The sequence below is a fragment of the Rosa chinensis genome, chromosome 4 (assembly GCF_002994745.2).
Source record: "Rosa chinensis cultivar Old Blush chromosome 4, RchiOBHm-V2, whole genome shotgun sequence".
Classification (NCBI taxonomy): Eukaryota; Viridiplantae; Streptophyta; class Magnoliopsida; order Rosales; family Rosaceae; genus Rosa; species Rosa chinensis.
Window position 1 is genome coordinate 14,698,439 of NC_037091.1, and position 22,601 is coordinate 14,721,039.

Consider the following 22,601-nt stretch of genomic DNA (forward strand, 5'->3'; position numbering starts at 1 on the left):
TAGGAGGACTCTGGTTGGTGAGTTTAGTGTCGACACGAGTGAGTTATCTAGTTTTAGAAGTTCTTACCGGCTGGACGAGAGATGATATGTCAAGGATTCACTGCTCCTGCGCTTTTGTCTTTGTCATACAGTTGTAGTGCAAGTTTAGAGTCAGTCAGTATAGAGTTCCAGTGTGAAGTCTAGAGGCAATTTCTGATTCAAAGATGTCGCTTAAAACTCGTTGTAAGCAGTTCATTATTAATGAAGTTCTTCTTTAATAAAAAAAAGAAAAAAAGAAACATGATTCACTAGATTTATCAGCTACGTGGCAAGCGTATGCTACCTAATAATTTCTCCCTAAGATAAAGCAAGATCAAGGCATGAAGCATGAATTAAATGCCGTTGGTTTTCGATTCCAAATGTACGGTGGGTTTTGGTGTGAGGGCCGAAAACCGTCGGAGTCCCAGTCATGAAATTGTTTAAAACGGTAAACAGACACCTGCGGGACCCACCAGATATTGCGATTCGCGAACGAAAATGCAGCTGAGGACCGAGATTTAACTGATCAAAATCCAAAAACATGGCTCCAAAATCTCTCAACCATTTCCAACAAGAATTCCCACACTCTTCTCTTTCCAGATGATGAGATAGAATCACTCCCACTCTCTCTCTCTCTCTTCTCCAGAATCCTCCATTCATGAACCAATGGAGCACCTAACCACTTGGTCCAGTGCTCCCAGACTCCACTCTCACCACCACCGCCTCTTTGCTTCCAATGCAAGGCTCCGGAGCCGAAGCCCCAACCGTCTCAATTGGCGAATGCTAGGGCTTCGGAGAGGCGGTGCTCCGTCGGCGGTGAAGGCAAGCGACGGAGGCGCGGCGGTGGATACCGCGGTGGCCGAGAGGCCGAAACTGCGTCGTTTTCAGGTCTCCGAAGGTCATCCGACTCCCTTTGGCGCCACGCTCCGCGACGGTGGGGTTAACTTCGCTGTCTACGCCGGCAATGCCGTTTCCGCCACTCTCTGTTTGATCACTCTCGCCGATTTAGAGCAGGTCTGTCATTTTCGCTCCCTCAATAGTCTCAATTTTCTCTGTAGCAGTTTGTGTTATAGAAACCTACTGCTAACACTGAGAGTTGGAGTGTGGCTGTATTTTTTTTTTTTGAATTTATCAAATTGCCTTGCTAGTCTTGAATCTTGCACTTAAAATTGAACATTGCACTTGGCTTTTGATTCTTGAGTTTCTTTAACGTGATTAGTCAATGGTATTCATTTGAGATGCAGGATAAAGTTACTGAGCAGATCCCTCTTGATCCTGTGAACAATAAGACTGGTAATGTGTGGCATGTATTTCTAACTGGAGATGTCAAAGATATCCTGTATGGATACAAATTCGACGGCAAGTTTTCTCCGCAAGAGGGACACTACTATGATTCGTCAAAGATTGTATTGGATCCTTATGCAAAGGTGATTGATCTCAATCACTGAATCTTTTATTTACTATTTCATTTTTCTTGACTGGTTTTTTCTTCTGTTATACTTCATGAGTACGAATTTTTTTTGCTTTTTATGAATTAGTCGTATGATTCATGCATGGAACTTATTAACTTGTGTGGAAGTACTCATTTGTTATTGTTTTTCTAAATTTTGTCTAGGCAGTTATACGCCGAGGTGAATTTGGGAGTCTAGGTCCTGATGGTAATTGCTGGCCTCAAATGGCCTGCACGGTACCTTCTTTTGATGATAAGGTACTTTATTCATACAATTGTTTACCAAACAATTCTGTTTGTAAGTAAATATGTTTACTTAATTATATTGTAACACATACATGACCAACATTGACACCATCTGCATCACTACTAAATAATAACTCTAATTGTGATATTTCTGTCTCAGTACTCCACTGTATATAAAACATGTTCCTTATAATGCATAAATATCTTTACTTTTTTATGAAGTAATATTTTCTAGTTCACTCCATTATAACTTCTGTAGTAGATGGTACAAAATGACTCAAGAAGCATCTCTTTGACTCTGAACTTTCTCCTTTTATTTTATTTGATCCTTCTCTTCTTCCCTAAAGTCTTACTTATCATCATGATTCAAACTGTGTGCACTTGCAACAATCTAAAATGTGAATCAAATCTCGTTGCTTAGAGTAAAGAAGTTCGAAAATTTGACTATTACGGGGCATGTTAACATAGACTTTCAATGCCTGGTAATGCTCTGTTCAAGATACATTACATTTACGAGCATTAATAGATTCGAGTTTAATTTCTGGGGTTTGCACATTAGGTGGTGCTAGTTTATGAGAGGTTTATTCATTCTTGGCTCCTTTAACTTCTAAGGATATTTCTAGTAATCTGGATCAATGTTGTTTTGTTTCTCTGGGTAGGGGTTACGATGGGAATACAATTTGTTAAATAAATGTAAATTGCATTCTTACCTTGCTGACCTTTGTGAGATTCCTCTCCTTGTAAGAGTCATTTGATGTATTTTTTCAGTTAAAACACGTAAGTTATTATTCCCGGGAATTATATTGAAAGTAACCATATAACTGTCCTGTGATTGTTTCCCCTCTTCTTCCTTTTTTTATTTTTATTTTTATTTTTAAAGAAATTTATTCGATATAAATCTATAACTTGAATTTTCATCCCACTGTAATATTTACAGGAAACTCAGCTCAAGAGCTTAGTTCTTAAACAACAGAGAAGTTTGGCAATTAATCACATTTTCTATGATTTGGAATATCTTTCCAACACTCTTCCATTTGATTTCAGTTCAACTGGGAAGGAGATTTACCTCTGAAGTATCCACAAAAAGATCTTATCATATATGAAATGCATGTGCGAGGTTTTACAAGGCATGAATCGAGCATGACTGAATTGCCTGGTACATACTGTGGTTTGGTGGAGAAGCTTGATCACTTAAAGGTACTCTTCCGAGATCTTGAAGAGAAAAATGCCCTCCTTCCTTGAGATGGTATAATTTCCAGATTATATTTTTACAACAATTCTGCATGTGCAAGCATAGTGCATTGGAAGACAATTGGACATATGAATGATAAATGTTCTACTTTTAATGAATATAAACTTTGTCTTCTGAAGCATGCACCGAACAAACAAATATTTGTACATTCGTGTTAGAATTCACAGAACATAAAATATTCTATTTTTTATAGACGTGCTAAAGTTTACACCGTGGAAGCCCTTTAATAACTTTTTAGTGCAGTATCCCAAAGTAAAGAGAAACCACCATTTCATGTATACGAGGATAAGAGGAGTAATAGGCACAACGGTTGTTTTAAGAGTCAAATATATTACCACCGTGAACAGTTTACTGCGATGATAAAAAACTAACATGGTCATGCATGTTAGTTTCTGGATGTTCTTATTAGGTTCTGTTCATCTTGCAGGAACTTGGGATCAACTGTATAGAGTTAATGCCATGTCATGAGTTCAATGAACTGGAGTACTTTGGCTACAATTCTGTCTTGGGTGACTACAAGTACTATACTTTTACCTCCTATCTACATAGTTTTCTTTCCTTTCCTTTTTATGAATAATAGAGAATCTTCGTACAAAATTAAAAGAAAGCTAATAGCTCAGATCCCATAGAACTTAACTTCCTAGAGTAGAATAATCCCATTGGTGATTTTAAGAAAAACCGTACAGGTACTCTGCTATAAAGCAGTCCAAATTGCAGACCAACTTTTTCAGTATTTTAATATCTTATAAACTGCAACACAACATTCCAGCATCTTGTATAAACTTGTTTTCATTTGTTCCCAGGGTAAATTTTTGGGGATATTCAACTGTCAGTTACTTTTCACCAATGATAAGATATTCATCCGCTGGCACACGTAATTGTGGCCGTGATGCAATAAATGAAGTCAAGTTTCTTGTTAAAGAAGCACATAGACGTGGAATTGAGGTGACAGCTAATACTACTATGATTCCAAAATTCTTTATTGCTATATTCTGTCTTCAAGATTTTCAAAATCAGTTTTATTAAACCAGGTGATCATGGATGTTGTTTTCAATCACACAGCTGAAGGGAATGAAAATGGTCCCATTTTGTCTTTTAGAGGTGCTGACAACAGTGTCTATTACATGCTCGCCCCTAAGGTATAGCTCTGAACTATATTTCACTATTTCACTAAATTTGAAGAAAAGATGAGAAGAGTGCAGTTTAAGTTGTGAATTGTTAAAGATTCTATATAACCTTTCCTGTTTGATCTTATCTGGTTCAATTGTCTTTGTACATATATGCAAACTGAACCCTGTCCTTTTTTTTTTTCCCTTTGCAGGGAGAGTTTTATAATTATTCAGGGTGTGGTAACACATTCAATTGCAACCATCCTGTTGTGCGACAATTCATAGTAGATTGCTTGAGGTAGACATGGCCCAAACTTCCAATCTAAATTTCTGTCCGAGAATCCCATCTCTAGAGTACATGCTGTAGTGAATTTGATATTGGCTGAGATTTCTATATATAGTTCCACATGATAATCTGTGACCCAAGTCACCCAACCAATACCTTATTGGTGGTCAAGCTTCATCAAGTATGTTGCATGTATTACTTTGGTTATGCAGGCATAAACAACTTTCACTATTGGCATAAATAATTTGTAACCTTGGAGATCTACATATGTGTGAATAATCGCAAGTGTAGAAAGAAAAGAAGTATAAAAAGAGCAGTTCATACTCATTAGTATAAAAGTAACGATCATGTGTAAACTACTCATGAATCTGTTAGTCTTTGAACTTAAACCTAAATGATGTTGCTACCAGATAACAAGGATAATTTATCAGTGTTTTTTTTTTTTTTTTTTTTTTAACTATTCAGCTATTTATTTGTTTTTATGGCAATCATCTTATTCAATTGTCCGAGGTTAAAATGTCACTGTTTTTCTTTTCTTCACAACAGATATTGGGTAACAGAGATGCACGTGGATGGGTTCCGCTTTGATCTTGCTTCTATTATGACCAGGGGTACCAGGTTATCTGCTAGATGCGAAGTTCAGAATTAGTTAAAACAGGAGATTGGTGTTTATTTCTGTCCTTTATCTTCCTTTCCTTTGTCCACAGTCTCTGGGATTCAACTAATGTATACGGGAGTCTGATAGAAGGTGACTTGTTGACAACTGGAACCCCTCTTGCTAGCCCTCCATTGATTGACATGATTAGTAATGACCCAATACTTCATGGAGTGAAGGTTCTAACTTCACACCTTTCATAAATACAACTAGTAATTATTTTTATCAATATTTTTAAGTTCCAGGGGCCATGCAGAATGGAAGTAGCCTGTCAGGTTACAATAAATTTACACACTCCAAAAACTTTCTAAAGCTGCATTGACTTTTATATGTCTATTATACAAACACAGTGTAGTTGATATAGTCGGCTAACGATATAAATATTTCTTTAGAAGCGACCATTTGTTAGAACTGATGCTCTGATTGGTTTATTTTGATCAGCTTCTGCTCTCCAGTTTTTCAAAATACCAGATAGTAGACATGTATAGATCCATTTTAATCATTTTGGCTTGGTTATTTCGATCACTTGTTTCCTCCATTGATAATTTCTTTATTCTTGTTAAGCATAATATGGTATAGATGGTAGACATCTATAGATCTGGTTAAAGTTTTCTGCTGACTGATGACTAGCAGACTAGAAAAAATGCTAGCCAAACTGGAACACCCAAAGAAAGCGCTGTTTTCACATCTTATTTTTCTCTGTCTCAGTGCTTACATGCAAAATCCCTTTTTTATTCATAAAAGTTATTTTTATTTTTTCATGAAAAAATTCTCTATTCATCACTTTTGCTTCCTGTTTCTGGAATTTTGCTGAGCCATGGTGATTTTTGCAGAAGAATTTAGCTTACTCTTTTCAATTATCTAATCCTGCATAAGAAGTTAGCTTTTGTTCATTTCTAAAGCTTATTGGTGATTACTATTATTAGTGTAGCTGCTAGAAGGATTACTGATTGGGCGTTCTTTGCCATTTCCCAAACAGCTGATAGCTGAAGCTTGGGATGCAGGAGGCCTGTACCAACTTGGCATGTTTCCTCACTGGGGTATTTGGTCAGAATGGAACGGGAAGGTCTGTTCATACGTTTCACTTTTATACTCACCATCTCAATTAATCAATTGGAGATAAGGAATTAATGCCAGAATAAATCACACAATATCCAAATGTCTGGAGTTTTGCCAGCTATTATAGAGATAGCTAAGCAATGAAAGTAAAGGTTATGCCTTAAAACGTTGGAACTTAATTTGTAGCATGAGCCTTTTTCCAATCTAATTTGTTATTGCTTGTTTATCAATTTCAAACCAACTTCCGTGGCAGTTTTTTTGTTCAGATTGAGCAATTAAATAGAATCTCTTATAGTTTATCCTCTTATCACCTCTTCTAGTAATCTAGTATACTTGGTTGTTAACTATTTCTTTATGCTAAACCTATATTTTATTAATATCCTGGTTTAAGTTTCACCAAGTGGCTCTTAAACAATCGATCAATGTTATACATATATATGTGTGTGTGTGTAAATTTCTTTTAATCATCATAATTATGCCTAATTATTCAATATATTGGTTTTAGCCTCTTGCACTTCTGCAGTGATCTACTTCTCCAAATTAGTACCCGATATAATAGTGCACTGACATGTTCAAAAGGGAAATTTCGCTTTACTTTAAGGCCTCTTCCACTTGTCAGATGTAATAACCTTATTCCCCAGTCCTGAAACCTGCTAGCAGTTCTCCATGGTGCTCTCTGCTTGATTCATTTATGTATGTTGTTTCTTCCATAATATGCTATTGTGATGTAAATTTTAATTCTTGTAACTTTCAGTATCGTGACACAGTGCGGCAGTTTATCAAGGGTACAGATGGCTTTTCTGGGGCTTTGGCCGAATGCCTTTGTGGGAGCCCTAATTTGTACCAGGTAGTTCGAGCAGAAAACCTTATTATTAGTTCTAGTCAGTTGGGGTCGGCTATGTCAATTTCACTCTCCGACTCTGCCCCATTTTCCTTCTATTAAAAACATTTCATTTTTATCTTCATAATGTTCAAATCAAGAATCTGGTGACCAGCTTCTGGCGAAGTATTGATAGACGACTGATTAGGATCTGAAGCTGACATTTATGCATCCTGAATTTAATATTTGAGAAGTCTTGGCTGGAATATATATAGAATTTATGTCTCCTGAATTTAGTGCACTGGAGTATAGGAAATTGTATCTGCTCATGTTCTCAGATATATGCCTCATAAATTCTTCTTCTCTCTCTGTCGCTCACCCTCTATAATATCATTATATCTTTGTTTCAGGAAGGGGGAGGGAGACCATGGAACAGTATCAATTTTATTTGTGCACACGATGGTTTTACTTTAGCTGATTTAGTAACCTATAACAACAAACATAACCTGGCAAACGGAGAAGACAACAATGACGGAGAGAATCATAATAATAGCTGGAACTGCGGACAGGTAAGTGTGTTAAAGATATATTCTTTGATGCTTAGATTTAGGACAATTTGATGCTGATGTTAGTCTGTGTGTAATTATCATCAAAGGTATAGGCACTGTGAATCTAATTGAAAATTCAATTAGATGTGTAGATACTTCTAGACACAAGTAATAATTCTTTTGTGAACTTGATAATTAGGAGGGAGAATTCACAAGCATTTCAGTGAAAAAACTGAGGAAGCGACAAATGCGGAATTTTTTTGTCTGCCTCATGGTTTCCCAAGTAAGACTCTACTGGTCCTGTTCTTGTTATTATTAATGTTTTATTAGAGTAAGGTTTGATATAGTTCCTTTTTATACGTCGCTCTCCATTTGGGCCGCAAGGACCTCTGTTTCTATTTATTGTCTTTGCAGATTTTGATTTATTGGATCTCAAAAGAAATTTGACAAGTGACTTTTTGAAGTGAAATATAGTCGTTTTTTTTTTTTTAATGTCTTCGTACATTCTCAGTTAACTGGGAAGGGGCTTGGGCAACTATAGGGTTCATGGCACCAAAATAGTATCATTAGAGTTGGTGTGTTAGCAGTGTAAGGAAAGAGGAGAAAAAGAAAACTTGATCTATCCTATAGCGTCAAGTTGGTTAACTATTAGTGTTTTATAGTCTCTCCTGTTAAATTGAACAGGATTTCAAGAACAGAATCCAACTACTAAAGTAACATCATGAAGAATTTTTTACAACCACACTAGTGCACATGGAACTTTGTACATAGATTGTACTGACATGGCTTCATACTTTCTCTTTTATCAGGGTGTTCCAATGATATATATGGGTGATGAGTATGGTCATACAAAAGGGGGGAACAACAACACATATTGCCATGATAATTATGTAATTCTCTAGACCCTGTCAAAACTCTTTCTTTCACAACCGTTTCTTCTTATTTCATGGTCATTGCTGTGCTCCTCAGATTAATTACTTCCGGTGGGATAAGAAGGAAGAGTCTTCATCAGATTTTTTCAGATTTTGCTGTCTTATGACCAAATTCCGCCAGTGAGTATCTATATCATTATTTCAGTTGTTTTGCTTTCTGATTGATCCTTTATATCTCCTCATTTATTGTGAATTCTACAGGGAATGTGAGTCACTTGGTTTGAATGACTTCCCAACAGCAGAGAGACTGCAGTGGCATGGTCTTTCTCCTGGGCAGCCAGACTGGTCTAAAACAAGCCGCTTTGTGGCCTTTACTCTGGTATGCTTTCATGACGCACTTCCCAAGTTTTTGGAGTCATTGGTTCCATGATTAGGCTCACAATTTTAAAGAATCCTTATTAAAAAAACCTGACTAATGCATTTTAAATTCAAGTTTTAATAGATATTGAAATAGATAGAGATTGAAGATGATCCTGTTCTGTCTTATGTTTTAAGCATGTCTTAAAGAAGGCTTAGTGGCCAAATTTGACCCTATTCACTGAACTGTCAATTTGCACCAACAAAATAATTTGGAAAAGTAGGATTGATCACCTTTGAAGAACTTGTCAATCCCTACCTAACCATCAAGGTTTTATGTTTCCTTCAAACTTTCATAAAAAACAACCCAAATGCCAAAAACGAGATCATAAAATCGCCATTTCCCATATCTCTCTCTTCTTTGCTCATTTTTCCCCTTTTCTGTATGATGCTTCTCCTTTCTCTTGCTCTCCTCCTTTTACACATCAAACTAAATCCACCCTCTTCTCTCAAGCTCACTTTCTTAACAGATATTAAAACTAAATCAGCATCTTATAATCTTGACTAAACCTGCAAAAGAATTTACCATGTCATTCCCACAATGTCTTAGGTTGGATGATACACTTGTTTGTCCTCACATGCACTCTGTCTGAGAAAATTGACAGCAGTATGTGCATTATATAACAAAATGAGGTTTATATTCACAAACTTGCTACTGTCCTAATTGGTTTGTGACTGTGCGTGTTAATCCAGGTTGACTCAGTGAAGAGAGAGATCTACATTGCCTTCAATGCCAGTCATTTACCCGTGAACATTTCACTGCCAGAGAGGCCTGGATACAGATGGGAACCCTTGGTAGACACTAGCAAGTCTTCACCCTTTGACTTCCTATCTAGTGGCCTCCCACAAAGAGATATTGCAGTTAAACAGTATGCTCACTTTCTTGATGCCAATTTATACCCGATGCTAAGTTATTCTTCAATCATCCTATTGCTCGCTCCAGTCGAAGATGCTTAGCTCAGCACAGGTGCCACTGTCTGATATCACCTCAAAATAAATTACTGCACCCCCTCTAAAAGAATAAGTGCGTCTTTGTATTTTTGACTCGGAGTCTGAATAAAATTACAAAGAGGCGGTACATAATAGGGTTGCAGGTAACAGAGATTTTATGGAAATAGGTCAGTCCATTGTTGAAAAAGGGAAACGGAAATCATCTTCAGGTTCTGCACTCTAGAACAATAAAGATGAATAAATCTTGTTCACATCTTGTAAATTCTCATGTAGAAGCTCAAGTAGCAAGACAATGTATACTCTTCTTACAATCCATCCTTATTCTAGTTGCCTCCACCATATATGTTCCAGTTTGTACTCTCCTTCATTTTACTTTGTGAATAAATATAGGGGTTTTGTCTATTTACCCCATTTCTAAGGAATTCTTTCCCACTTACCCCATTAAGTTTTTTTAATTCTCTCTTACCCAATACACTCTAAGGGAGTCTTCCCTAATACCCCATTAAGATTTTTTTTTTGTTTTTAATTTTTTTTTAATACTATTTTACCCCTCACCTCTTTGTTACTTAGAGAGAGAGATAGAGAAAATGGAAGAGAGAGAAACCATAGGAGACTTCGCCGGAGCCCGTCACCGGCCGCCGGAATCCGGTCACCGGCCGCCGGAATCCGGTCACCGGCCGCCGGAATCCGGTCACCGGCCGCCGCCCACCGGAATTTGCTGAAAATCTCACCGGAAAAGTTTTTTTTGCCCCCAATAGGCGTCTATTGCCCCCCAATAGACGCCTATTGCCCCTTAATAGACGTCTACTGCCCTCCAATAGACAACTATCAACCATGTATTGCCCCCCAATAGACGACTATCAGCTATGTATTGCCCCCAATAGACGATTATCAGCCATGTATTGCCCCCAATAGACGTTTCAATTACCGAAATGGGAACTAATTTTCCTAAAATTACACAAATAAAACTTTGATTAAAGAAAAAAAGAGGAGATTACGTCAATTCAAAACGTCTATTGTCCCCAATAGACATCTATTGCCCCCCAATAGACCTGTATTTCCCTTGGCATAACACCATTTTGTAGCTTGTTACTCCAATAATTTACATTTTATATCATCAAAATTTCTCATTAAAAGGCCAAAAAGAAGAATAGAGAAAAAAAAAAAAAAAAAAAAGAAGAAGAAGGACCGGGAGTTGTTTAGAGGTGCTTGTCGCCGGGGAAGATGATGAAATTGATTTGGGCACCCTTCTCCCTTCTGTGAAGCCGTGCTCAATCTCACCGGAAAACCGCCTCAGGTGCTCACTGGTGAACTTTCGCCGGGGAGGGAGAGATTGATGTCGCCATCGACCCCGTCGGAGCTCCACCACCACCCCCGCCACATCTTCACTTATTCTCAGCAGATCAGCCGGAGATGCTACTCCTCCGAAACAGAGACAGAAATCCATTTCGTCGCCGATGAAGCTGAGTCAACCAAAAGCAATCTCCAGTGTTCGTCGACCTCAACCACCGAGAACGACGAGTTTGCGCTACGACGGGCCGGGTTGGGCGAGTTCCAATCGGATTTATCCTCCAGCTTCGGAGCTTCGACGGCACAGAGAGAGAGAAACCGGAGGCCAAGGACCCAGGGGAGGAAGAAGCCTTCGTCGCCGATGAGGTCGTTATGGACCGCTGAGGAGGTCGATCTCGACCATCACTCACATCCTCGCCTCCGACGACATCTTTCTGGAGAATCTCGCCGGCGTTGAAAAACCAAAGGTATTTTTTGCCGGCGTGCTGGAGAGAGAGAGGAGAGAGAACCGGCGAGTTGGACAGAGAGAGAGGACAATGGCTGTAGTTGTAATTCTTTAATTGAGTTGAGGGCAAATTGGTCATTTAGATTTAGATTGGGTAAGTGGGAACAAAAATCTGTTGCTGGGGTAAGTGGGATAATTTTTACTCATTTTGGGGCTTTGGGTCAAGGACCCAAAAATATATTAGAAATTTGGCTCATATTTGGTGTTATGAGTGGATGTCTCAAGACATGAAAGTTAATAGAAATGCCAGATGCGTTTTTATCCCATGTGATTGTAATCAGGTTGCGCATTTAATGGCCAACACATTCGCTTGGATTTCTAACTTTCATATTTGGATGTAAACCATAATACATTAATATACTTTCTTCTGAGGGTTATTATCACAAATGGTACATGAACTTATCCTCTATTTTATCGATGGTACCTGAACTTCAATTTTGATCACAACTAGTACCCGAACTTTTCGATTTCATTTTAAATGGTACCTAGAACCACTTTCGGTCACTATTCCAGCCAAAAAAGCCAAATCCAAAAACAAATTAAAAAAATAAAAATAAAAGTTCAAGGAAAGCCTATTACCAAAAAGATCATCATTATGATCGCAACCCTTGAAATCAGTGGCGGAACTGTGTTTCGATCCGACGGGGTCCGAACCCCCCAACCTTACTGTCAGATATATACTTATATCAGTTAATATCAGTTATATGTGCATTGCTGTTAACCAATCTAAGAAAAACCTTCCATTCATGAAGAGGACATCCCCCCTCCTCCCAAATCCATGTGATAATCAATTCATATATATATATATATGAAAGTTTAATAAAACAATCACTAACAGTAATATTAATTAAAAACCAGATATTTTTGAAACCAGAGTTATCTATCGATTTGTTTCGAATTTATTGTTTACTTATGGATTATATTGAATATCATTATTAATTTATTTCGGTGTAGGTTTTTTTTTTTTTTTTTTTTAATTTATGTCTTGGACCCCTCCAATGTTTAAATCCTGGTTCCACCCCTACTTGAAATCACCAAAGATTATCATTATGATCGCCTCACATGCCTTTTTTAGTCGGAATAGTGACCTAAGGTGGCTCTAAGTACCATTTAAAATGAAATCGAAAAGTTCGGGTACTAGTTATGATCAAAATTGAAGTTCAGGTACCATCGATAAAATTGAGGTATAGTTCAGATACTATTTGTGATTTTTACCCTTCTTCTGAGGGTTAACCTTTAGTATAAAAAGTTGAAAAGAAGTGTTCAGAGGGATGGAAGAGGGTGGGGATCAGCGGCATTTCTTCGTCTGATATCTCGAGATCTCCTATGCATCCCTGCATTTTCCAATCATTTTGTTTCTTTAGCTCCCACAGACTGAAACAAGCAAAGACTAACGAGTAACAGACCACTATATATATTTTGTTTGTGTTATAGGCCTCTGGGCTTGCATTGGTCCACTTTCTGTTCCATCCAAAAGGCCCTAGGCCCATAATATAAAACATGAACACAGAGACAACAAATTAACTCTTTTTTTTTTTTTTTTTTTTTTTTTATGGAAAAAGAAAATTATAAACTAAAGCCCCCGATATAACATACTCCTTGAAAGTCAAAATTAAAGGCATTGAGAGCATGAAGAGGACGACCCTGATTCTAGCTTGCAATATCAACTGAGTGGCCCAAATTGGCTAGAACATCCCCCACAAAATTAGTGATATATATTTTAAGGTTTGGTGATATATATTTTAAGGTTTACAGTGGAGGAGAAAGTTTTCTTCAAATTGAAGACTATTACTGTTCGTAGAGATAAGAAAAGATTTTTCTTTTCCTTATTAATGTCTTTATTGGTAATTTGACATGAGTTGACAAAGTCAACTATTACTTAGAAAAAGAAAGAGATCCAAATACCAATTTTGGAGGAATGAATAGAAGCTCTCAAATAAAGATAGTCTTCTTTTTTTGATACTTCATATCAAAAAGAGGTAAAATCGTCAAATGTACCTGAACTATCATGAAATGCACTTTTTGAAAGCTAAAAATTTTTAGGGGTACCACACACTCCCTAAAAATTTTAAGCTTTCAAAAAGTGCATTTCATGATAGTTAAGATACATTTGACGATTTTACCTCTTTTGGATATGAAGTATCAAAAAAAGAAGACTATCTTTATTTTGAATGTAGTCCTATGAACCGGACACAATTAAATAAATATATACCATAAAACATAGAAAAAATATATATAACTAGCCATATAAAGTTATATACTTCTCTTGGATGTTATTAGCACATCCAAATTTATTAGGTAATGATCATCACAAATTAAGGATTCATTCCGAAAGAACATGAAAGAGTCGATTTATCAACAAAAATTAAACTTTTATAAGCCAATTATAAATGCCAAGCATCATTATATTTACATAAATGTGAATTTTAAATATTCTATACCATAAAAAGGAAGATAGTATACCCTCAATAAAAACCACATTACTTAAAAAGTATTTTATGGTTTCTCTAAGAATCACATTTTGTACATAAAAACCAGTATAAATAGAGTTGCTTGAGTTATGCTGAGAATAGGCATTCACCATCCAAACAACACAATGAAGTTTTATGGGACTTACTTGTTTGTCTTATTCAGTCTTCTCCTACTATCCACCTATGTTAATGGTGACCATGTTTTTTCTGATAGTTCATCAAATTATGATGATGTCTTAAGGCTTGTGCCTAAGGGTCCTCCTCGAGATGAACCACCGGTGCAAGAGTTCGAGCATGAGGCCTTTGATAGTTCATCCAACCATGTTGATGTCTTAAGGCTTGTCCCCAAAGGTCCAAATCCTCAGCAGCCTCCACCACTGAATGTCTTAAACCGTGTGCCGACTTCAGGACCGAATCCTCTAGAGTCACCACCGTTGGATGTCTTAAGGCGTGTGCCTACGGGTCCCAACCCTCGACAGTCACCACCGGTGAAGGATTTCGGGCATGAGGCATTTGATAGTTCATCCAACTATGATGATGTCTTAAGGCTTGTGCCTAAAGGTCCGAATCCTCAGCAGCCTCCACCACTGAATGTCTTAAACCGTGTGCCGCCTTCAGGACTGAATCCTCGAGAGTCACCACCGTTGGATGTCTTAAGGCGTGTGCCTACGGGTCCCAACCCTCGACAGTCACCACCGGTGAAGGATTTCGAGCATGAGGCATTTGATAGTTCATCCAACTATGATGATGTCTTAAGGCTTGAGCCTAAAGGTCCGAATCCTCAGCAGCCTCCACCACTGAATGTCTTAAACCGTGTGCAACCTTTAGGCCCAAATCCTCGAGAGTCTCCACCGTTGGATGTCTTAAGGCGTGTGCCTACGGGTCCCAACCCTCGACAGTCACCACCGGTGAAGGATTTCGAGCATGAGGCATTTGATAGTTCATCCAACTATGATGATGTCTTAAGGCTTGTGCCGAAAGGTCCGAATCCTCAGCAGCCTCCACCACTGAATGTCTTAAACCGTGTGCCGCCTTCAGGACCGAATCCTCGAGAGTCACCACCGTTGGATGTCTTAAGGCGTGTGCCTACGGGTCCCAACCCTCGACAGTCACCACCAGTGAAGGATTTCGAGCATGAGGCATTTGATAGTTCATCCAACTATGATGATGTCTTAAGGCTTGTGCCTAAAGGTCCGAATCCTCAGCAGCCTCCACCACTGAATGTCTTAAAGCGTGTGCAACCTTTAGGCCCAAATCCTCGAGAGTCTCCACCGTTGGATGTCTTAAGGCGTGTGCCTACGGGTCCCAACCCTCGACAGTCACCACCGGTGAAGGATTTCGAGCATGAGGCATTTGATAGTTCATCCAACTATGATGATGTCTTAAGGCTTGTGCCTAAAGGTCCGAATCCTCAGCAGCCTCCACCACTGAAAGATTTCGAGTATAAGACATCAAATAGTTTATACAATTTTGCTGATATCTCAAGGCGTGTACCTAAGGGACCTAATCCCTGAGAGTCTCCACCATTGAGTCAGTAATCTTATTCGCCTCCGCTATCTTTAAAATAATCTTGCGAAAACATCGTTTTCAATATGATATTGTACTATTGATCATTCAAAGGGCATTTTCTTATGAAAATAAAGGCTAATCTGCCTTAGGTATACGTTTGTGTTATGTAGTACTTTTAAATATGTTACGTACTAGTCAATAACTTTTATCAAAAAAGTTCAATTAAGGTATATCACCCAAACATCACTACTACAAAAATCAAAAAACAAGAGACTAGGTACACGATGCTAAACACTTTTCCATAGTCTGAATGATTTTGATTTATTGGGACACCGCATTTAAACTATCCGTCTTTTGATATGAATTCAACCAATAGCTATTTCTGAGGCTGGACTTATGAATTAGTTGAGAAGACGTTTATAGATAGCACGCGTTGTGTGACTGTGAATAATATTATGCGCCAATTTTCCTACCACTTAAGAGATGCCAAACTTTCCCTTTGTAATATGTTGCTTCCAGATTTTGTATATGAGACCTATATGTGGAGTTATGTTTTGCATCTTATGGCGTGGAATGAATCTGTAGCTATTTTTGGCCTAGATCATGGTATAACTTCTCATGAATCCTAGGGATTGTGGGTGATGGACGACTTTGGTGGAGTTACGGGTTCTTGGATAATGCAATTTTTATTTTTATTTTGAAAACGAGGGAAGTCAAATTCTGGAAATTTTGACTACAACGTTAAATAACGTTTGGCGATATATATTTTAAGGTTTACAGTGGAGGAGAAAGTTTTCTCCAAATTGAAGACTATTACTGTTCGTAGAGATGAGAAAAGATTTTTCTTTTCCTTATTAATGTCTTTATTGGTAATTTCACATGAGTTGACAAAGTCAACTATTACTTAGAAAAAGAAAGAGGTCCAAATACCAATTTTGGAGGTATGAATAGAAGCTCCCAAATAAAGATAGTCTTCTTTTTTTGATACTTCATATCAAAAAGAGGTAAAATCGTCAAATGTACCTGAACTATCATTAAATGCACGTTTTGAAAGCTAAAAATTTTTACGGGTACCACACACTCCCTAAAAATTTTTAGCTTTCAAAAAGTGCATTTCATGATAGTTAAGGTACATTTGACGATTTTACCTCTTTTTGATATGAAGTATAAAAAAAAAAGACTATCTTTATTTTGAATGTAGTCCTATGAACCGGACCCAATTAAATAAATATATACCATAAAACATAGAAAAATATATATAACTAGCCATATAAAGTTATATACTTCTCATGGATGTTATTAGCACATCCAAATTTATTAGGTAATGATCATCACAAATTAAGGATTCATTATGAAAGAACATGAAAGAGTCGATTTATCAACAAAAATTAAACTTTTATAAGCCAATTATAAATGCCAAGCATCATTATATTTACATAAATGTGAATTTTAAATATTCTATACCATAAAAAGGAAGATAGTATACCCTCAATAAAAACCACATTACTTAAAAAGTATTTTATGGTTTCTCTAAGAATCACATTTTGTACATAAAAACCAGTATAAATAGAGTTGCTTGAGTTATGCTGAGAATAGGCATTCACCATCCAAACAACACAATGAAGTTTTATGGGACTTACTTGTTTGTCTTATTCAGTCTTCTCCTACTATCCACCTATGTTAATGGTGACCATGTTTTTTCTGATAGTTCATCAAATTATGATGATGTCTTAAGGCTTGTGCCTAAGGGTCCTCCTCGAGATGAACCACCGGTGCAAGAGTTCGAGCATGAGGCCTTTGATAGTTCATCCAACCATGTTGATGTCTTAAGGCTTGTCCCCAAAGGTCCAAATCCTCAGCAGCCTCCACCACTGAATGTCTTAAACCGTGTGCCACCTTCAGGACCGAATCCTCGAGAGTCACCACCGTTGGATGTCTTAAGGCGTGTGCCTACGGGTCCCAACCCTCGACAGTCACCACCGGTGAAGGATTTCGGGCATGAGGCATTTGATAGTTCATCCAACTATGATGATGTCTTAAGGCTTGTGCCTAAAGGTCCGAATCCTCAGCAGCCTCCACCACTGAATGTCTTAAACCGTGTGCCGCCTTCAGGACTGAATCCTCGAGAGTCACCACCGTTGGATGTCTTAAGGCGTGTGCCTACGGGTCCCAACCCTCGACAGTCACCACCGGTGAAGGATTTCGAGCATGAGGCATTTGATAGTTCATCCAACTATGATGATGTCTTAAGGCTTGAGCCTAAAGGTCCGAATCCTCAGCAGCCTCCACCACTGAATGTCTTAAACCGTGTGCAACCTTTAGGCCCAAATCCTCGAGAGTCTCCACCGTTGGATGTCTTAAGGCGTGTGCCTACGGGTCCCAACCCTCGACAGTCACCACCGGTGAAGGATTTCGAGCATGAGGCATTTGATAGTTCATCCAACTATGATGATGTCTTAAGGCTTGTGCCGAAAGGTCCGAATCCTCAGCAGCCTCCACCACTGAATGTCTTAAACCGTGTGCCGCCTTCAGGACCGAATCCTCGAGAGTCACCACCGTTGGATGTCTTAAGGCGTGTGCCTACGGGTCCCAACCCTCGACAGTCACCACCAGTGAAGGATTTCGAGCATGAGGCATTTGATAGTTCATCCAACTATGATGATGTCTTAAGGCTTGTGCCTAAAGGTCCGAATCCTCAGCAGCCTCCACCACTGAATGTCTTAAAGCGTGTGCAACCTTTAGGCCCAAATCCTCGAGAGTCTCCACCGTTGGATGTCTTAAGGCGTGTGCCTACGGGTCCCAACCCTCGACAGTCACCACCGGTGAAGGATTTCGAGCATGAGGCATTTGATAGTTCATCCAACTATGATGATGTCTTAAGGCTTGTGCCTAAAGGTCCGAATCCTCAGCAGCCTCCACCACTGAAAGATTTCGAGTATAAGACATCAAATAGTTTATACAATTTTGCTGATATCTCAAGGCGTGTACCTAAGGGACCTAATCCCTGAGAGTCTCCACCATTGAGTCAGTAATCTTATTCGCCTCCGCTATCTTTAAAATAATCTTGCGAAAACATCGTTTTCAATATGATATTGTACTATTGATCATTCAAAGGGCATTTTCTTATGAAAATAAAGGCTAATCTGCCTTAGGTATACGTTTGTGTTATGTAGTACTTTTAAATATGTTACGTACTAGTCAATAACTTTTATCAAAAAAGTTCAATTAAGGTATATCACCCAAACATCACTACTACAAAAATCAAAAAACAAGAGACTAGGTACACGATGCTAAACACTTTTCCATAGTCTGAATGATTTTGATTTATTGGGACACCGCATTTAAACTATCCGTCTTTTGATATGAATTCAACCAATAGCTATTTCTGAGGCTGGACTTATGAATTAGTTGAGAAGACGTTTATAGATAGCACGCGTTGTGTGACTGTGAATAATATTATGCGCCAATTTTCCTACCACTTAAGAGATGCCAAACTTTCCCTTTGTAATATGTTGCTTCCAGATTTTGTATATGAGACCTATATGTGGAGTTATGTTTTGCATCTTATGGCGTGGAATGAATCTGTAGCTATTTTTGGCCTAGATCATGGTATAACTTCTCATGAATCCTAGGGATTGTGGGTGATGGACGACTTTGGTGGAGTTACGGGTTCTTGGATAATGCAATTTTTATTTTTATTTTGAAAACGAGGGAAGTCAAATTCTGGAAATTTTGACTACAACGTTAAATAACGTTTGGCGATATATATTTTAAGGTTTACAGTGGAGGAGAAAGTTTTCTCCAAATTGAAGACTATTACTGTTCGTAGAGATGAGAAAAGATTTTTCTTTTCCTTATTAATGTCTTTATTGGTAATTTCACATGAGTTGACAAAGTCAACTATTACTTAGAAAAAGAAAGAGGTCCAAATACCAATTTTGGAGGTATGAATAGAAGCTCCCAAATAAAGATAGTCTTCTTTTTTTGATACTTCATATCAAAAAGAGGTAAAATCGTCAAATGTACCTGAACTATCATTAAATGCACGTTTTGAAAGCTAAAAATTTTTACGGGTACCACACACTCCCTAAAAATTTTTAGCTTTCAAAAAGTGCATTTCATGATAGTTAAGGTACATTTGACGATTTTACCTCTTTTTGATATGAAGTATAAAAAAAAAAGACTATCTTTATTTTGAATGTAGTCCTATGAACCGGACCCAATTAAATAAATATATACCATAAAACATAGAAAAAATATATATAACTAGCCATATAAAGTTATATACTTCTCATGGATGTTATTAGCACATCCAAATTTATTAGGTAATGATCATCACAAATTAAGGATTCATTATGAAAGAACATGAAAGAGTCGATTTATCAACAAAAATTAAACTTTTATAAGCCAATTATAAATGCCAAGCATCATTATATTTACATAAATGTGAATTTTAAATATTCTATACCATAAAAAGGAAGATAGTATACCCTCAATAAAAACCACATTACTTAAAAAGTATTTTATGGTTTCTCTAAGAATCACATTTTGTACATAAAAACCAGTATAAATAGAGTTGCTTGAGTTATGCTGAGAATAGGCATTCACCATCCAAACAACACAATGAAGTTTTATGGGACTTACTTGTTTGTCTTATTCAGTCTTCTCCTACTATCCACCTATGTTAATGGTGACCATGTTTTTTCTGATAGTTCATCAAATTATGATGATGTCTTAAGGCTTGTGCCTAAGGGTCCTCCTCGAGATGAACCACCGGTGCAAGAGTTCGAGCATGAGGCCTTTGATAGTTCATCCAACCATGTTGATGTCTTAAGGCTTGTCCCCAAAGGTCCAAATCCTCAGCAGCCTCCACCACTGAATGTCTTAAACCGTGTGCCACCTTCAGGACCGAATCCTCGAGAGTCACCACCGTTGGATGTCTTAAGGCGTGTGCCTACGGGTCCCAACCCTCGACAGTCACCACCGGTGAAGGATTTCGGGCATGAGGCATTTGATAGTTCATCCAACTATGATGATGTCTTAAGGCTTGTGCCTAAAGGTCCGAATCCTCAGCAGCCTCCACCACTGAATGTCTTAAACCGTGTGCCGCCTTCAGGACTGAATCCTCGAGAGTCACCACCGTTGGATGTCTTAAGGCGTGTGCCTACGGGTCCCAACCCTCGACAGTCACCACCGGTGAAGGATTTCGAGCATGAGGCATTTGATAGTTCATCCAACTATGATGATGTCTTAAGGCTTGAGCCTAAAGGTCCGAATCCTCAGCAGCCTCCACCACTGAATGTCTTAAACCGTGTGCAACCTTTAGGCCCAAATCCTCGAGAGTCTCCACCGTTGGATGTCTTAAGGCGTGTGCCTACGGGTCCCAACCCTCGACAGTCACCACCGGTGAAGGATTTCGAGCATGAGGCATTTGATAGTTCATCCAACTATGATGATGTCTTAAGGCTTGTGCCGAAAGGTCCGAATCCTCAGCAGCCTCCACCACTGAATGTCTTAAACCGTGTGCCGCCTTCAGGACCGAATCCTCGAGAGTCACCACCGTTGGATGTCTTAAGGCGTGTGCCTACGGGTCCCAACCCTCGACAGTCACCACCAGTGAAGGATTTCGAGCATGAGGCATTTGATAGTTCATCCAACTATGATGATGTCTTAAGGCTTGTGCCTAAAGGTCCGAATCCTCAGCAGCCTCCACCACTGAATGTCTTAAAGCGTGTGCAACCTTTAGGCCCAAATCCTCGAGAGTCTCCACCGTTGGATGTCTTAAGGCGTGTGCCTACGGGTCCCAACCCTCGACAGTCACCACCGGTGAAGGATTTCGAGCATGAGGCATTTGATAGTTCATCCAACTATGATGATGTCTTAAGGCTTGTGCCTAAAGGTCCGAATCCTCAGCAGCCTCCACCACTGAAAGATTTCGAGTATAAGACATCAAATAGTTTATACAATTTTGCTGATATCTCAAGGCGTGTACCTAAGGGACCTAATCCCTGAGAGTCTCCACCATTGAGTCAGTAATCTTATTCGCCTCCGCTATCTTTAAAATAATCTTGCGAAAACATCGTTTTCAATATGATATTGTACTATTGATCATTCAAAGGGCATTTTCTTATGAAAATAAAGGCTAATCTGCCTTAGGTATACGTTTGTGTTATGTAGTACTTTTAAATATGTTACGTACTAGTCAATAACTTTTATCAAAAAAGTTCAATTAAGGTATATCACCCAAACATCACTACTACAAAAATCAAAAAACAAGAGACTAGGTACACGATGCTAAACACTTTTCCATAGTCTGAATGATTTTGATTTATTGGGACACCGCATTTAAACTATCCGTCTTTTGATATGAATTCAACCAATAGCTATTTCTGAGGCTGGACTTATGAATTAGTTGAGAAGACGTTTATAGATAGCACGCGTTGTGTGACTGTGAATAATATTATGCGCCAATTTTCCTACCACTTAAGAGATGCCAAACTTTCCCTTTGTAATATGTTGCTTCCAGATTTTGTATATGAGACCTATATGTGGAGTTATGTTTTGCATCTTATGGCGTGGAATGAATCTGTAGCTATTTTTGGCCTAGATCATGGTATAACTTCTCATGAATCCTAGGGATTGTGGGTGATGGACGACTTTGGTGGAGTTACGGGTTCTTGGATAATGCAATTTTTATTTTTATTTTGAAAACGAGGGAAGTCAAATTCTGGAAATTTTGACTACAACGTTAAATAACGTTTGGCGATATATATTTTAAGGTTTACAGTGGAGGAGAAAGTTTTCTCCAAATTGAAGACTATTACTGTTCGTAGAGATGAGAAAAGATTTTTCTTTTCCTTATTAATGTCTTTATTGGTAATTTCACATGAGTTGACAAAGTCAACTATTACTTAGAAAAAGAAAGAGGTCCAAATACCAATTTTGGAGGTATGAATAGAAGCTCCCAAATAAAGATAGTCTTCTTTTTTTGATACTTCATATCAAAAAGAGGTAAAATCGTCAAATGTACCTGAACTATCATTAAATGCACGTTTTGAAAGCTAAAAATTTTTACGGGTACCACACACTCCCTAAAAATTTTTAGCTTTCAAAAAGTGCATTTCATGATAGTTAAGGTACATT

General features: G+C 38.1%; 4 protein-coding genes across 4 annotated transcripts; all 4 read left to right on the plus strand.

Annotated features, from left to right (window-relative positions):
• The first annotated feature begins 490 nt into the window (after positions 1–490).
• On the plus strand, positions 491–10,105 carry LOC112200027 (isoamylase 1, chloroplastic). The gene is made up of 18 exons (XM_024341022.2): positions 491–1,032; positions 1,263–1,445; positions 1,634–1,726; positions 2,759–2,911; positions 3,394–3,485; positions 3,770–3,911; positions 3,998–4,105; positions 4,288–4,373; positions 4,908–4,979; positions 5,069–5,195; positions 5,996–6,082; positions 6,830–6,922; positions 7,306–7,464; positions 7,643–7,726; positions 8,253–8,333; positions 8,413–8,495; positions 8,577–8,694; positions 9,426–10,105. The coding sequence occupies exons 1-18, from the start codon at positions 685–687 to the stop codon at positions 9,687–9,689; spliced, it is 2,373 nt and encodes a 790-aa protein (XP_024196790.1). The 5' UTR covers positions 491–684; the 3' UTR covers positions 9,690–10,105.
• A 3,969-nt stretch (positions 10,106–14,074) lies between these two features.
• On the plus strand, positions 14,075–15,463 carry LOC112198859 (proline-rich protein 2-like). Its single transcript, XM_024339957.1, has one exon. The coding sequence runs from the start codon at positions 14,075–14,077 to the stop codon at positions 15,461–15,463; it is 1,389 nt and encodes a 462-aa protein (XP_024195725.1).
• A 1,614-nt stretch (positions 15,464–17,077) lies between these two features.
• Positions 17,078–18,466, plus strand: LOC112198860 (sporozoite surface protein 2-like). Its single transcript, XM_024339958.1, has one exon. It carries the CDS (start codon positions 17,078–17,080, stop codon positions 18,464–18,466), a length of 1,389 nt encoding a protein of 462 aa, XP_024195726.1.
• Positions 18,467–20,081: 1,615 nt separating this feature from the next.
• LOC112198861 (sporozoite surface protein 2-like) lies at positions 20,082–21,470 on the plus strand. The gene has a single exon (XM_024339960.1). It carries the CDS (start codon positions 20,082–20,084, stop codon positions 21,468–21,470), a length of 1,389 nt encoding a protein of 462 aa, XP_024195728.1.
• Positions 21,471–22,601: the final 1,131 nt, after the last annotated feature.

Excerpts from the sequence above, each read along its gene's own strand:
- LOC112198860 (XM_024339958.1), top strand. The coding sequence starts at position 17,078 with ATGAAGTTTTATGGGACTTACTTGTTTGTCTTATTCAGTCTTCTCCTA.
- LOC112198859 (XM_024339957.1), top strand. The coding sequence starts at position 14,075 with ATGAAGTTTTATGGGACTTACTTGTTTGTCTTATTCAGTCTTCTCCTA.
- LOC112198861 (XM_024339960.1), top strand. The coding sequence starts at position 20,082 with ATGAAGTTTTATGGGACTTACTTGTTTGTCTTATTCAGTCTTCTCCTA.
- LOC112200027 (XM_024341022.2), top strand. The coding sequence starts at position 685 with ATGGAGCACCTAACCACTTGGTCCAGTGCTCCCAGACTCCACTCTCAC. Across the intron at positions 4,980-5,068 it reads ATTATGACCAGGGGTACCAG|TCTCTGGGATTCAACTAATG; the intron begins GTTATCTGCTAG and ends CTTTGTCCACAG. Across the intron at positions 7,727-8,252 it reads TCTGCCTCATGGTTTCCCAA|GGTGTTCCAATGATATATAT; the intron begins GTAAGACTCTAC and ends CTCTTTTATCAG.